This window comes from Phocoena phocoena, chromosome 21 (genome assembly GCF_963924675.1).
Source record: "Phocoena phocoena chromosome 21, mPhoPho1.1, whole genome shotgun sequence".
In the NCBI taxonomy this organism is placed as follows: Eukaryota; Metazoa; Chordata; class Mammalia; order Artiodactyla; family Phocoenidae; genus Phocoena; species Phocoena phocoena.
Window position 1 is genome coordinate 30449060 of NC_089239.1, and position 17337 is coordinate 30466396.

Sequence of the window (17337 nt, forward strand, 5' to 3'; positions counted from 1 at the left end):
CAAGACGATCTGACTGCAGCTGATGGATTATTTTAAAAATTTAGAAATATGATGTATCTTCTGATACTGGAGTTGGAGAAAAGCTATCTTCCATCTAGAATGGTGTCCAGGGTGACCAAGGGTTGTCTTAGATTAGGGTCTTAGCTTATAGTTTACCCTGTCAGAAGGAATTGCCCTGGGTGAATAAGAAGTGTAACCTTGTTTCATGGAAGTGGTAAGAGCAAAAAAGCACCGTCTTCCTAACCAGCCATACGACCATTCCAGTTTGTAACTCTAGAAGCATCTTATGCCAGAAAGAAGTATGTATAAATTAAGAAGTGTTGAATTTATTGAGAATAACAAAATAAAGCAACGTGAAAAACATTATAATCTCATAGTATCCAGAAGCATGAAATAGATTTAAGAAGTTGTACAGGCAACACACAATACAATAGAAATGAGCTGAGATTATAAAATAATGAGTAAATAATTTATTTTCTTTTTGTGGGCAAGAAATCACTGAATAAATGATCTGAATTGGGAACTTATTGGGGAAAAAATTCCTCTGTAATTCAATCTTAAAATTTTGCTCTCTAGAAACTTAGGCAATATGGGACTGAAACTTGAACATTAAACTCTTTTCTACTTCCAGACTATGTTTGAATTATGTTTTTTTAAAAAAATATTAACATCACCATAGTTCAGTGATCCCAGGAGTTTACATTTATGGGTAAAATGTACATTTTAAGCATAATTGGTGGTTGTAAAAAGGTGCTCAATATTTCTTATGTTTATCATTTTACAGAAGTCGATAAGACCCTTTCAAAATGTTCACTCAGGTAGTCACATTTCTAGGAGGCAGGAAATAACGATGATATCACAGCCATGGTTGAGTTAAAATTTTTTAAAAGTTGGGAGTAGCCACAGAGTTTGGGTGATTTTCCTAGAATCAGCAGCAGAGTATGCACTTACACCTGGCTCTGGTTCTATATTCTGTTCTATTCTGCTAGAACAGCCTCTGCTCAAATTTGAAGAGCGAGAGAAATGCAAGTATTCCACTTAATGGTAACTGAATGTTGGATAAAACTTCACAGGCAAATTAAAACACAAATTAAGTCCAGATTAAGTTGGCCTCTGATCTGCTGTGTACCTTCCTGTTTTCATGGTAAGGGTCAGTGTCCTTTTGACTCACGTATATACCCTAAGAGTACTTTTTCTTCTATCTAACACTGCCTCACTTAATTCTAGATTTATTCAACACACAGCAATGTGCACATACATTCTCAAAATAACAAGCGATACCAGAATGACCTACATGGTAAAGACATCCAGCGTATCTCCCGCAGTTCTGGCCATCTCAAAGTAGGTTTGCAGGATGTTAACAGTTCCAGAAAGAGCTTCATGACCACAGCCGCAGAATAGGGCAACTCCAGCGTACAGCAGGATGGTGGCAATCAGAGAGGCATAAGGAATGCCTCCCAGGCATTTAATACAGCACTCAAAACACCCTGCAAAAGTCCAACAGGAAAAAAGTTAGAAATTCATATTTTTATTAATCTTATTGAACTTTTTTCCAAACTTAAGCATTATGGAAAACATATTTGCATTTATAGATGACATCAGGTCAACCATGTAAATCAAAACACCCTGCAAAAGTCCAACAGAAAAAAAGTTAGAAATTCATATTTTTATTAATCTAATTGAACTTTTTTCCAAACTTAAGCATTATGGAAAACATATTTGCATTTATAGATGACATCAGGTCAACCATGTAAATCAAGTCCTAGAGTGTCCTGGAAGGTATAAAAATCAAGTTTCTTAATGATAATCCCATGCTCCACAGACAGGAGGATGATTACTTCTGCTGAGGGTTTCCTCTTCTACCCCCAAGCCAGAGAAGTCCTTCCTTCCCAACTCAGTAAGATACTGTCAGAGTAGAAAAGAGAGACCTGGAAAGGGTTGGAATCTTGACTCCACCACTGTGTGTTTTGGGGCAAGTTTATTCTTTTGAATTCATCATTTGTAAGAAGGTGACAGTAAAGCTTTCCCTCAAATGTTCTTGTGAGCATTAAATGAGCTAATACAGAAAACAGTGCATGACTGGATAAAGAAGATGTGGTACATATATACAATGGAATATTACTCAGCCATAAAAAATAATGTCATTTGCAGTGACATGGATGGCCCTAGACATCGTCATACTGAGCGAAGGAAGTCAGACAGAGAGAGACAAATATCATATGATATTGCTTATTTGTGGAATCTGAAAAAAATGGTACAAATGAACCTATTTACAAAGAAATAGAGTCACAGATGTGGAAAACAAACTTATGGTTACCAAGGGGAAAAGGGTGGTGGGAGGGATAAATTGGGAGATTGGGATTGACATATACACTTTACTATACATAAACTAGATAACTAATAAGAACCTGCTGTAGAGCACAGGGAACTCTATTCAATACTCTGTAGTGACCTATATGGGAATAGAATCTAAAAAAGACTGGATATATGTATATGTATAACCGACTCACTTTGTTGTACACCCAAAACACAACATTGTAAATCAACTATACTCCAATAAAAATTAATAAAAAAAATAAAATAGTGCATGACACAGAGTCACTACTCAGTAAATGTTACATCTACCATCACTGGATGTAATTTTAACTATTATTAATATTAAGTATTACTGTGTTGTAATATGGTTTCCAAAAATTGGCCACAGTAATTACTTTTGCTTTTTGAAGTTTCATCATTTTAGTCTTTCATTTTCAAAAGATGGCTTTAAACTAGTCTGAAACATCAGATAACCTTGGTTGTTAATATTCAAAATAAGGATCAGAATTTTCTAGTCAGTCAGCTGTTAGGTATCTTCTTCTAAAGGATTAACTAGAAATGTTTGAGTATATATGTTTTGCAATAAGAAATACTGACGAGATACTATTTGCCAGACCCTGGTGAGAAAGGAACGTTTAGATTAGAGGCTGACAACTAAGAGGAACGCCTATGTGATCTGTTTTACTTCTGTCCACCTCTGTCCTCCACTGCTTCCCCACACATATCCTATTCCAAAGATTTCCTCCTACTTCTCTCCTTTTGCAAATTTTTGATCAAACTTTCTTTTATAATGCTGAAACTTCTCAAGCTCTCTCCGTGTGACTGACTTTTTCTTTCTTCAGTAACAAATGATATTGGAAAATGGATTGTTAGGTATTGTACTTAATTAAGTCATGGAAAGATCTGTGTTTCCCTGAAAAAAATATGGCTATTGTTTAGGCAGGTTCTTATCAGTTATCTATTTTATACATATTAGTGTCTACATGTCAATCCCAATCTCCCAGTTCAGCCCACCACCCCCACCACCACCCCCGCCACTTCCCCCCTTGGTGTCCATACTTTTGTTCTCTACATCTATGCCTCTATTTCTGCCTTGCCAACCGGTTCGTCTGTACCATTTTTCTAGATTCCACATACAAGCGTTAATATATGATATTTATTTTTCTCTTTCTGACGTACCTCACTCTGTATGACAGTCTCTAGTGTGTTTTATCAATAATGCATATACGTTTATAGCAATATCTGAAACATGCAGTGACTGCAAAGTTTCTGAGTGACGTAACTTTACATTCAGAAGATGGGCGAGTCTGCTATTGTAATATTGATCATTCAAGTAACTTTCTTAAAAGAATCATGGATCATCTCGTCTGTCCCAGGAGAGGTTAAAAAGAAGTCTGAACACCTCCCCACTTCCGTAGCTCTTGCTTGCATAGGACGAATCATTTCCTGAACTTTCTGCCCCCGACACACATAACACACACACACAATGTGGGGAAGTAGAAAAGGTTAGAACAGCTTGACACTTCACGTGATAGGAAGAAGTCTCACTGGCAGATGGGTGAGACAGTGTGTGTAGTATCTGAATGTCACTGAACACAGTTTCGAGTGGAGATTAACAGGGTAGCAGAAAAATCTTTGGACTAGTCTCTGTCTCTCCATGCTGTAAAATTTTCATCTTACTGATCATTTAAAAATAAAGAGAAAAACTAAAATTGGTACCAACCCGAAGAAGAGTTACTTCTAACTTTGGCAAGTGCCCCAAACAGCCCCATGATCTCAAATCCCAGTCCTTTGTGATTTCCTCCCTATTTTTCAAGAATCTAAGAGTGAGGACTTCCTGCTGCAGACACTGAGGTGTCAAAATCAGATGAAAGTATCCAACAAAACCCTCAAGAGTAGGAGTCAAATATACAGGGGAAGAGTCCAAACACCAAATTCGTAGATAGGAATTACCTTTGCTGATCCTTCACTTAAAGCTTTTAACAGACTAAAGATAAAGTCAGAACGAGAATGGCTCAAGAGCAAATGAAGTGGTAAGCGCACTGATGGTCACCAAACTGCTATCGAGTATTTCTGACTAATTTTGTTACTAATTCAGAGTCACTTTCTGCTTATTCCATGTTTCCTCTACTGTGGTTTAGCTGGACCAATACTAGCCTCCATGCAAGCAAGCTTAGTTACTTAGACTATATATGTGCGGTGGGAGGGGACACAATATATTCGTGTTCTATTCTATAGCATTAAGTATAGCTTTAACTGAATACCGCTTTTTAAATTTAGAAAAACATGAGATAAATTTCAATACTGAGAAAACCCAAAAATTGACAAGCCTGAGTTAATAGGCATTTCTGAATGAGTTTAAGACCTCCAACTTATAATGACCTCTTTTTTTAAAAATAAATTTATTTTATTTATTTTTGGCTGCGTTGGGTCTTCATTGCTGCACGCGGGCTTTCCCTAGTTGTGGCGAGCAGGGGCTGCTCTTTGTTGCGGTGTGCGGGCTTCTCATTGCGGTGGCTTCTCTTGTTGCGGAGCACGGGCTCTAGGCGTGCGGGCTTCAGTAGCTGTGGCTCGCGGGCTCTAGAGCGCAGGCTCAGTAGTTGTGGCGCATGGGCTTAGTTGCTCTGCGGTATGTGGGATCTTCCCGGACCAGGGCTCCAACCCGTGTCCCCTGCATTGGCAGGTGGAGTCTCAACCACCGCACCACCAGGGAAGCCCCAAGATCTCAAAATTAAATAGAAATGTTTCTTTTACTTTCTATTTAAATGCTGTCCCTTAAATCCCTCAGGATTATATTACCCCTACGGGTAAGCACAAATTCCTCTAAAGCTCCATTACTGCCGGGTCAGGCTAGAATCTTTCCATTTCAGTCCTGATCCTCTGCAAAACTTTTACTCAAAGTAAGAAACGTCAAGCATCTCATCAGGCACATTTTGAACCAGAATGGGCTGGATCCTAACTGCCCTCACTCTTCCGCGGTCCCGAGTTGCTGTTGGATTTTAAAGAAGGCTCTCAGAACTCCCATCGGGGGAAGCAGCACACCATTTCACAGTACTCCCTCCAGCTGCCAGAATCCCACGTAGCTGCTGGCAGGGGAGCTTCTTTCCGCCCACAGTGAGGACCAGCCTTGGCAGAGCTGCAGAGTTACCATAGCAACCGAGCTCCGGGGTCCAGGATATGCTCCCAACAATCATCTTTTAAGGCTGAGGACTCTGCTGCCACCCATCACCATGTTTGTACTGCACCTCAAATGAGAAACCACTCCATTAAATGAATATCAGTGAAAGTATGATAAGTGGAATGCTGGCACTGGAGAAAATACCTTGCTTGAGAAAATAAAAACAATACAATTACTTTGCACAGGAAACATTTTCAATATTAGATATGATGATTGATTCTCAAATAGAGCTGGTGGTTGAAATACTGAACCCAGAATTTACATGCTATAGACCTACCTGTATACACAAAGAAGCATTTCTCAAATCCAGTTCCTGTATTTTCTCACAGTGAATTAACACTATGTTTTTACTTTCACGTAAAAAAAAGAAATTACGAGACTTTCTTTTCAACACACTCTGCAACGTGTCTGAAAATTTCAAAGAAAATAAAAGCTCTTGAGATAGTCAACCTTTTTTTTAAATGAGATATGTGCTTAATTTGCTTTCATTTAACCGTTGTGAAATAAACACAAGCCTTGTTCACTCCACAAAGTGCACCGAAATAAATAAAGGAAAAAGACCTTAAATAACAAGAAAGAGAGCCTGAGACACAGAGAACTGAGAAGAGAGGCCAACACAATGGCAGATCCTGGAAGAGAGACTGACAAGAGACTGACAATGTATTCACTGATAAATTTTTCCCAACATCGTTTACCAATGAGTTGATTCTTTCTCTTCCAACCTACCATATCACCTTTGTCATTATCAAGTATGCAGAGGTCTGAGTCTGTTTGTGGGCTCTCTATTCTGTTCCATTGGTCTATTGTCCATTGGTCTACCCCCAGGCCTTGGAATCTGTCTTGGTTTGTGGTGGAGAAAATTCCCCAAACTTGCTCATCTTCTTATGTGTATCATGCTACTCATGGATGGCTCTATTGCATTAACATATACATTTTAGAAACAGTTGGCCTGATTCCACAATTTATTGGGGTTCTGATTGGTTTGGTTTTTGTTTTTTTTTTTGCGGTACGCGGGCCTCTCACTGTTGTGGCCTCTCCCGTTGCGGAGCACAGGCTCCGGACGCGCAGGCTCAGCGGCCATGGCTCACGGGCCCAGCCGCTCCACGGCACATGGGATCTTCCCGGACCGGGGCACGAACCCGTGTTCCCTGCACCTGCAGGCGGACTCTCAACCGCTGCGCCACCAGGGAAGCCCCTGATTGGTATTTTTATACTGATTTTGCATCTAGAAATTTTGCAAAATTCTTTTTTTGATCCTCTGAATTATTTTGATTCTGGGAATTAGTTTAAGTTTGTGTTGATAATCATCCCATCTGTGAAAATTTTGAGCTTTGTCTCTTGCTGTTCATTATCTATACCTTCTTACTGACCTTTCTCTTCACTTCACTCTGTTCCTTTACCATTATGTGTGATGCTCGCTATTGGTTTCTTGGTTATAGAAGGTCTCTTCAGTTTTGAACTCCATAACAGGCTTTTCCCCATCTGTTGAAATAATTTTGTTTTTTCTTTTTACCTGCCATTTCAGTGTTTTTTTTCAATTTTCAACTAAATGCATTCCTGAGAAAACTCCGACTGAGTCATACTGTATTTTTTAATACATTGCTGAATTTGTCACGCTAACATTTTGCTCCATGCTTTTGTATGTATCGATTCATCCCACAAATAGTTAGCAGGGCCTCACCAGGTGCCAGGAACTTCACTAATTGCTGGAACTGTGGAATTAATAAAAAAACAACTGCTGCTCTCCTTCTAGAGGTGGGAAACAGACAATAAACAAGATGCAGAAGTAATATATGTGAGACTGTGAAAAGTGCAAAGAAAAGCCAAAACATGAAAGAGGGGTAAGGAATATCGGAATAATTCAGGGAAGGAATAACTGAGATGACATTTTTTTTTTTTTTTTTTTTCGGTACGGGGGCCTTTCACTGTTGTGTCCCCTCCCGTTGCGGAGCACAGGCTCCGGACGCGCAGGCTCAGCGGCCGTGGCTCACGGGCCCAGCCGCTCTGGGGCATGTGGGATCTTCCCGGACCGGGGTACGAATCCGCATCCCCTGCATCGGCAGGCAGGCTCTCAGCCACTGCGCCACCAGGGAAGCCCTGAGATGACGTTTTTTAAAAGGTGGGAAGGAGGTAAAGGAGGCAGGCAGGTGACTCTATGGGAGCGGAGGGTTTCCAACAGAGGAAAAGTGCATGTGAATGTCCTGAGGCAGGTGTGTGTGTAGCCTATTTGAGGAAAATCTAAGAAGTCAGGGGCGGTAAAATAGATTAAAGCTGAAACAAAAGAATATGAGATGAGATGATGAGATGAAAAATGCAGTGGGTTAGGACAGGGATGTTAATGAATGTGACTGGCATCTAATTTTTGCTTTCTTGCTTTGAAATCAACTTTATGCTAAGCCTGGTATGGTGAGCTCCTTTTTCTACACCCTGGGGTTGTTCCCATCAGGTTTAGCTGCATAAGAAACATTTGGTAGCACCAGCCGGTAAAACCATCCAGGCCACTTGTGTACTTCACGGGAAGAAGTTTACTGATCTAATTAGTTAAAGAACTAATCAAATTTTCTATTTCTTAAGTCTGTTTGCTAATAAGTTCAGTGGTGTAGGCATTTGTAAACTTACTATAAGATTTAAAACTTATGATGAAGTTTTATGTAACTTTTATAGTATTTTTAACTTATTCATCACCTGCGTATATTTCCTTTTATTTTCCCTTACGATTTCAATTCCCTCCCTTCTTTCCTTCCTTCCATCCTCTCTGACCCCACCTCTCTTTCCTCCTCTTTCTCTCTTTTCTTTCTCTATTCTTAAAGTGCATCAGTCAGAATTGCATGGGTTTTGTTCTATGTTTGCTACCCCAAAAAATCAGTGACTTAAAACATCACATTTTATATTTCAATCAGATGATAATATTTCCATCCAAGGTTAGTAGTGGGGTTCTCTGACCATTCAGAAACTCAGGCTGATGAAGGGGATGTTACTTTGAGCATTGCCAGTCGTCACATCAGAATTAAAAACATCAGGGAAGTCTCACTCTGACAAATATCCGGGGCTGCAACGATAGTGCTATTTCTACTCGCAATCCAATGCCTAGAAAGTCACATGCCTCCCCTCAATCACACAGAACAAAAAGTGCAATTCTACCATGTTTGCACAGGACAGGGGTCCATAAATGCTTAGGCAATAGCCTTAATGGCTATTGTAATAATGGGTTTTCAATGTTATTATTCTTTTCAAATAACTCATTTTGCACGATTACCTTTTGCTTCCTTAATTTCTGTTCTTTTTTGTTTTTTAAGTTACTCTTTTACTTATTTATTGGCTGCATTGGGTCTTCATTGCTGCATGTGGGCTTTCTCTAGTTGTGGCGAACGGGGGCTGCTCTTCGTTGCGGTGCATGGGCTTCTCATTGCGGTGGCTTTTCTTGTTGCGGAGCATGGGGTCTAGGCGTGTGGGCTTCAGCAGTTGTGGCATGTGGGCTCAGTAGTTGTGGCTCATGGGCTCAGTAGTTGTGGCTCATGGGCTCTAGAGCACAGGCTCAGTAGCTGTGGCACACGGGCTTAGTTGTTCCACGGCAGGTGGGATCTTCCCGGACCAGGGCTCGAACCCGCGTCCCCTGCATTGGCAGGCAGATTCTTAACCACTGCACCACCAGGGAAGTCCTTTAATTTCTGTTCTTAAATTACTGCTTTTGTTTTCACTTTCTATGGGTGTATTTTGCTCTACATTTCATCATGTCTTGAGATGGATGCTAAGCTATTAATCTTTAGTCTTTCTTCTCTTCTAATACAAACATTTAAAGAGATAAGGTTCCCTTCTAAGTTTGCTTGAGTGAGTTCCACAAGTTCTAATTTGCAAACTTTTCATTGTTGTCCAGTTATAAGAATTTTCTAAAGCCTATTGTGATTTGTTTCTGAAACATAATTTATTTATATATTTGTTTTCTTTGAATTTTTTTTTTTTTTAGTTTCCAAATACATGAGGCTTTTTTTCTATTTTTTTGGCGTGTTTTGTGTCTGTATCTTAATTGCACGGTTGTTATGTAGAGAAAATGGCTTACGGGGCAGCAGTCTTTTGGAATTTATGATGATTTCCTTTAGGTCAAAACTTAGACTTGAGTTTATCAGTCTCTAAAGGTAGCAGAAATTAAGGTCAAAAACTCACAGGAAACCTGGCCTGTGAGCTGTCTCAGATTCTGAGGCAACATTTGCCCCCCTCAACCCACCCAAGGTAAAGGACAGGTCACGTTTTTCTGTCCTACACAGAAATTTTGTCATCATTGCTATTCTGTTTATTTTTTGTTTCATCTCATTTTTTTTCATGGTTTAGGCTCCTGCAAAAGATTTTGAGAGTCCTGGATGTTGTACTGTATATCTCAAGTTGATTCCCTGTCTAGGAACTCGGCTGTTCCCTAATCCCTGCTTCCAGGACATCACATGTAAAGCCAAGAAGACCAGAACATCAAGGTGACCACAGAGCCTGCCGTTAGCGCAAAGCTACCTTGCTTATCCCTTTGAACTCCTCTTTAACTTTATTTTTGGCTTCTGAGGACTCTGCTTACTCTCTTGCAAGTGTACCAATGTATACTTACATAAGTAAATATATTTTAGTTATATCTACATGTTAAATATGTATATTTTAAATACACACACATATTAATTCCACAATTTAAACTGCTTTACAAAAGCAAAGTTTTCTATGTTTTTTAGTCGACCATACTGCTGCGAGTTCACTCTTTATTACAAAAGGACAACAAAAGATCACTAGGTATTTGAGGAACACCTCCAACTTGAAAGAAGGAAACAAAAATAAATAAACGCAAAGGGAGCTCAGAGATACGAGAGGCAAAGCAGGCAGCATGCACGCACACACACACACATTCCTATATTCCCCTAGGATATACTTAAACACACTGTATTCTTGAAGTAAGAGTAGATGCTAAAAATAGGTAACTGCAAAAAATTAAAAGCTCTTGTTAAGTAAGAATATGATGGCAGAAGTTTAAGATTTACTGGATGGGCTAAAAGACAAAGAAAAGGAAATCTATGTCAAAGAACAAAAAGATGGAGATGGAAATTGGACAGAAACGATGAGCAACTGAGAAGATAAGATGAAGTCCAATTTCGATCTTCAAAGAGAATGACGTCCAACAAGAAAACCAGAGAAAATGAAGACTACCCAGCCAATCATCAAATACTATGAAACAGTACATCAACTCTAGAATTGAAGATTGCGCATCTCTAGATGGACAGGACTTTTCTTCATGGGCTGGTTTCCTGGTCCTTACACACACACACACACACACACACACACACCACTGCTTCCCCTACAGCCACGCGATACCAAGAAGAAGAGAGGCCTGGGACTGGATGTGTGGCTCTTCCCGTCACAGCAAGTGGGGTCATGGAAACAAGTGTCTTAGACAAAGCCATCATCAGATGAGGGAAATGGGAAGTTATCCACTAAAGGAAAAGCAGATGACTTTTCAGAGGACTGTTTCTGAAGACTTGTAACAATGCCATTTGGCCTTAGGATCCTTAAGCATCTGTGGAAATCTTAGTGGCATGAAGCCAACCTCACTTTCTCTTGTCCTCTTATACAAGGAAACATGTCCTGTGCGTGGAAATAGTATAGCCACCGTTAAGTCAAGACTTGACTGTACCAGGTTTATCTCACATTCCATTGTTCCATGTCTTGCTAGCAACACGGGCACCGAATCACTATATCAATATACAGTGAATGTTTTGAAGCACCTACTAGTTCTACATCCTGAGTCCACAGGAGTGACAAAAAATATGATCTCTACCTGCTAGTAGTGAGAAACAAATAAGCCTACATACTAGTGGGAAATAAAATCAGAAATTTCTTGCACCTTTTCACAAAGTTTTCCAAGAATATTCTACCTGAATATTTAGTACTGTTGTGATGTCGTGCGTGTTCAGTCAGCACAGCCAGAATCACCATATTCATCAACAAACCAGAAAGAGCGGCAGTGGCCTTGGAGTTCAGAGTTATTCAGCGAATAGTAGGAAAATGCCCTTGGTGGGAAGTGTAGCATACTAGAAAGATGAGCAATAAGGTAAGAGTTCAAAATTGTGCTTGTGAAGAATTTTTTATACTGTAAAGTTTATAGCAAACAGAATTTGTAACACTAACCCTCTGATTAATGACACCATCATCTAAACTTTTTTTTTTTTGCGGTACGCGGGCCTCTCACTGTTGTGGCCTCTCCCGTTGCGGAGCACAGGCTCCGGACGCGCAGGCTCAGCTGCCATGGCTCACAGGCCCAGCCGCTCCGCGGCATGTGCGATCTTCCCGGACCGGGGCACGAACCCGCGTCCCCTGCATCGGCAGGCGGACTCTCAACCACTGCGCCAGCAGGGAAGCCCCATCATCTAAACTTTTAAAGCCTCTTAGAATATAGCTCAAATAATCCCCCAATATTATTGAAATGCTATTAACATTTATTTAAATATAGTCCTGGCCTAAACAAAGTACAGAGTTAAATATTTGAATAATTCAGGACCAAGTGGGATTATCAAGAATACAAACGAACATAACAGGTTTTAAATTTAAATATTTTAGTCGTTGCTACAATACTATGCTTAAACAAATCAGTTCCTAATTTTAAAAGAATATGCAGAGTTTGGAGATATTCTTTATACCCTCCTAAATTTGTGGCTGGGTACCAAAATCACCAGCGATTTTCTCAAAAACAGAGATCCTACGATCCCCTCCATTGAAAACTTTGCTGTTTTTATCAAGTACTTCAGCTGATTCTGATGTACAGATGTAACAGCATACCGAAACCACGCAGTATTATATAAAATCATATTAACTACCTAACCTACTTTAAAACAAGTTGATAAACCAGATATACATGTAATACAGGGATTAAGGATTCACTCTAGGAATTTTGTACAAATTATTAAACAAAGTATGCAGTTTATAACTAAATGACATCCATCAGAATTTTTTTTGAACGGTTCCAATGCATCAGAAACAGTGCCAAGACTTTTAATGTACTGATGGGTGTCGTCTCCACAGTAACCCTACGAAGGGGGTATAATTCCATATGGGTAATTTCTCAAATGATTATTGAGGGCTGGTATTGAAAAGTATGTGAAAGCCTGTGGTATAGTGAATTTTCCAGAAGAATGATGACATTTTCCTTTTAAAAATGTTATTATGGACATTTTTATAATATTATTATTTACAACTCAGAGTTTAAAAAAAATATATCGCTAATTACAGAACAATCTGTACTGGTCAACATGACTTAGCAAGAATGTTTTGATTAATTAAACTCACCTCCCTAAGGCAGAAAAGTTAATTGTTTCAGTAATGATTAGAACCATACTCTTCCAACTGTGATAAATAAGCCCTTAGTATGAGGGAGCAGTCAGGTGGAGAAAGGTTTCTGAGGTGCAATCAGAGCAATCCCTGGAAGGTAAAAAAGTGGGGCCCCCAAACTGGTCTGAGCTGCAGACACCTGGGAGGTGTTTGCAGAACACATCTTCCTTGCTCAGATGATGTTCCGAGATCCAGTTAAAACCCTCACCTTCCCCTGTAAGGACTGAGCCGGTCAACATAGATTTCAGCATGGCTGCATCCTCACAACACTCAGGCCTATGTTCAAACAAATGCCGTTTGTTTATTTTGGGGGTTATGCTGCTTAATGAGCCATCCCAAAGATGTGTTAGCTTAAGAGGAAAATATATTACAATTTCTCATAGTTGCATGGGTTTATTGGACCCCGATGGACAGTTTTCACGTGGGATCATTCAAGCTCTTGTAGCCAAAAGATGAATGGAGTCAGGAGTCATCTGATTCTTTGACTGAGCTGGTTCCTCCACCTGCATGTGTCGTCAAGCACCCCAGCTAGCACGCCTGCAACAGCTGAGGACTTCCTAGGAATATCTCATTTCCGGTGGCCTCTCCCAGAGGCTACTTAAGCTGTCTCACAGCAAGGGGAGGCATAATGGATGGCTTCTATCAAAGCAGGAGCTCCCAGACAGAGAAAGCAAACCTTTCCAGTCTTCTTAAAGGCTGAGCTCAGAAATGGGCCACGTTGTACTGTCAGAGTAGTTACAGGAAGCGCAGATTCTCCAGTGTAGGGAAACTGACTCCAAGCCAGGATGGGAGGAGTGCTAAAGAATGCGCAGCCATCTGCAATCTGCTACAAGATCATCCAGTTTAAAACTGAACCTTCGGGCTTCCCTGGTGGCGCAGTGGTTGAGAGTCCGCCTGCCGATGCAGGGGACGCGAGTTCGTGCCCCAGTCCGGGAAGATCCCACATGCCGCGGAGCGGCTGGGCCCGTGAGCCATGGCCACTGAGCCTGCGCGTCCGGAGCCTGTGCTCCGCAACGGGAGAGGCCACAACACTGAGAGGCCCGCGTACCGCAAAAAAACAAAACAAAAACTGAACCTTCTACCCCAAGGATCACGTTGGTTTTGTCCAGGACACCACTCATTGACATTTGACACACTTTTAATCTAATTTGTTGACTATTGAACCTCTTCGCCAAAATGAAAAATGTGTGAAGTCAAAAATTTCTGGGTTGTGCTCATTTTGTATGCCTACTTCCTACAACAGAATCACACATGGTAGATGCTCAATTCACATGTGTTGCATAAATGAATTAATTGGAACATCTGTCCCCAAAAACCAGTTAGGACAGGTGATAAAGAGGTCATTAGCTCCAAACCTTCCACCATGTCTACCCTGCAGACAAACGTCAGAATCATGAAAATTTCCTACCTTGTGACCAAGAAGAGAAACTTGGGGAATACAAATTGGTTGCAACATTGTTTTTCCTTTTTTTTTGTCCCATATCTTAAAAAAAAAAGTTTATTTTTCTTTTGAAATAATTGGTAAAGAGTTATTTATGCAGGTTTGCAGGGGAGATAATTAACAAGCCTTCTTGTAATGTATCATAATTTTGTAGAAGAAAAAACTGGGATTAGGATACTCATCATACAGCATCATATGGGTAAGTACCTGCCAGTGCTTGGATTTGTACTAAATATATTTGTCTGTAAAATATATTTGCTTTAATAATACACCACACAGGATTATCAATATGACTCTCCACCAAACAAAATAAAAACACATATTTCTAGATCAAGAACAACAAAGTCAAATCAAAACTACAATGAGATATCATCTCACACCGGTCAGAATGGCCATCATCAAAAAGTCTACAAACAATAAATGCTGGAGAGGGTGTGGAGAAAAGGGAACCCTCTTGCACTGTTGGTGGGAATGTAAATTGATACAAGCCACTATGGAGAACAGTATGGAGGTTCCTTAAAAAACTACAAATAGAACTACCATATGACCCAGCAATCCCACTACTGGGCATATACCCAGAGAAAACCATCATTCAAAAAGAGTCATGTACCACAATGTTCATTGCAGCACTATTTACAATAGCTAGGACATGGAAGCAACCTAAGTGTCCACTGACAGATGAATGGATAAAGAAGATGTGGCACATATATACAATGGAATATTACTCAGCCATAAAAAGAGACGAAATTATTTGTGGGGAGGTGGATGGACCTAGAGTCTGTCATTCAGAGTGAAGTAAGTCAGAAAGAGAAAAAGAAATACCGTATGCTAACACATATATATGGAATCTAAGAGAAAAAAATGTCATGAAGAACCTAGGGGTAAGACGGGAATAAAGACACAGACCTACTAGAGAATGGACTTGAGCATATGGGGAGGGGGAAGGGTAAGCTGTGACAAAGTGAGAGAGAGGCATGGACATATATACACTACCAAACGTAAAACAGATAGCTAGTGGGAAGCAGCCGCACAGCACAGGGAGATCACCTCGGTGCTTTGTGACCACCTAGAGGGGTTGGGTAGGGAGGGTGGGAGGGAGACGCAAGAGGGAAGAGATATGGGAACATATGGATCTGTATAACTGATTCACCTTGTTGTAAAGCAGAAACTAACACACCATTGTAAAGCAATTATACTCCAATAAAGATGTTAAAAAAGAAAAAAAAAGAACAACAAAGAAAGAGTCCACAGAGGATTCTGAGGGCTTACATTTTAAACAGATGAAAATTAAATTCCAAACAGAAGAAGCTGATGATATTGACAATAAAGGTAAAAGTCACCAGCCTCCTAAGCAAACTAATTCAGGAAAAGAGAACAGTGTTTTTCTTAAAGTAATTTAAGATATTTACTCGTGCTCAGGAAAATTTTACATGATTTTGAAAATATCTGTTAAGTACTGCTGCAAAATATTGTGGTGCCCGGATATGTTTTTTCTGAAGCAGCTTTGCCTTCCTAATAATGGGTGTATTCTCTGTCTTTCCTCACATAACACTAATTCAAAAGCTGGAGGAAGTATTTCAAAACGTAAGTGGAGCTGTATCACTCTCCTGCTTGAAATCCTTCCCTGACTTTCTATCAGGTTTGCTCACCAGTACGCCTTCCATCAGCTGCCTGCACACCGGAGTGCCGCTTGTGATCTCTGCAGCGTCACTTCCCACCCGACGTGGCCGGCGCTGCACACCAGCCGCAACGGCCACCTTTCAGTGCCTTAAAGACAAGCCTTTGCACCCATGCTGCCCCTCCGCCTGCTTCCGACGCTCTCCCCGTGTTAGGCTCCTTCCTCCCCCAAGTCTCCACGTCTCTTCCTTAGTGAGAATCCCCTTTATCATTCATGAAAGAGGATCCTATTTTCAATACTAAACAAGTCTAGTGGAAATGGTGTATTCACTGATGGTAGGGTAGAATTCCCTTAAGCACAGTGTATCTTCAAGCTCATCATTCATTAACATTTATTTTTTAAAGATGTATTTTTCTACATCAGTACTTATCACTTGGTCACTAATGATGAGACTGCCCCAACTGTCAACATTTTGCTTTTGCTGGAATTTTATACTACAGTAGAGTAGCAGTGGTGTTAACTGTCATTTCCACATATGTACATATACATGAGTAATAAAATAAAAAATAATCTTTACTTAAGTCTCTTTAGATAAACAAACTTGTCAAGACAACTAGAAGAAGGAAGGACCTGGTGATGAAATGGATCCTCTAGGAAAAATTGGGGATATGCTGTTTTAACGGAAAATACTTCATACTTATGTGAATTACACAATTAAGCCTGCACTTTTCATTCTTGGCTAATATGGTGAACCATGTATTATAAAAAAAATTTTAAATGTCTTCTGCACATCACAAAGGAGCTGCTATAATTGCCCAGAATTTTCAGTGTGATAAGGTGTTCTGTGTTGTGAAATAAACATTATGCGTTACGTAATGAAGCAATATGGCATTAGGTTATTTTTAAACTTTAAACAGTATATACGGTTTTGTGAAATTGCACCAATTAAATATAGGAGTCTGGATTCTAGATCAAGTATCCTAATATTCTATGATTATATTGCTACTTTAAAAATAACAAAAGAATAAGGAAATTTTTAAAATTAATCTTAAAAAATAACATTTATATTTTAAAAATTAAATTGGTCAAAAAATATATTGCTCCATGTTTAAACCCTATGACAATTTTTTAAAAAAAGTATTGATCAGTGTTTTCTTTGAAACTCCAGTGAAAAAAGGCAAAATGGGATCATCTACTATCATAATCCAAGTAAATGATCGAATACATATTTTATATCCAACTGGAATATACTTAAAATATAATTGAGTAACAAAGGATCTGTGTCCTTAACCCCTAACTTGTTCAAGGGTCAACTATATATATATATATATATATATATATATATATATATATATATATATATATATATAAATCAATTTGCATTTCCTGCATATTTTTTCTTTGCTTCCATGTCTTTTTTTAGATAACTTCTTC

General features: G+C 39.6%; 1 protein-coding gene across 1 annotated transcript in view; it reads right to left on the minus strand.

Annotated features, from left to right (window-relative positions):
• The window catches only part of GPM6A (glycoprotein M6A), a 135194-nt gene that overhangs the window by 34403 nt on the left and 83454 nt on the right, over positions 1 to 17337 (minus strand). Inside the window, exon 2 of the mRNA XM_065899844.1 lies at positions 1295 to 1487. Coding sequence (XP_065755916.1) covers positions 1295 to 1487 — 193 coding nt within the window. The remainder of the gene's footprint in view (positions 1 to 1294; positions 1488 to 17337) is intronic.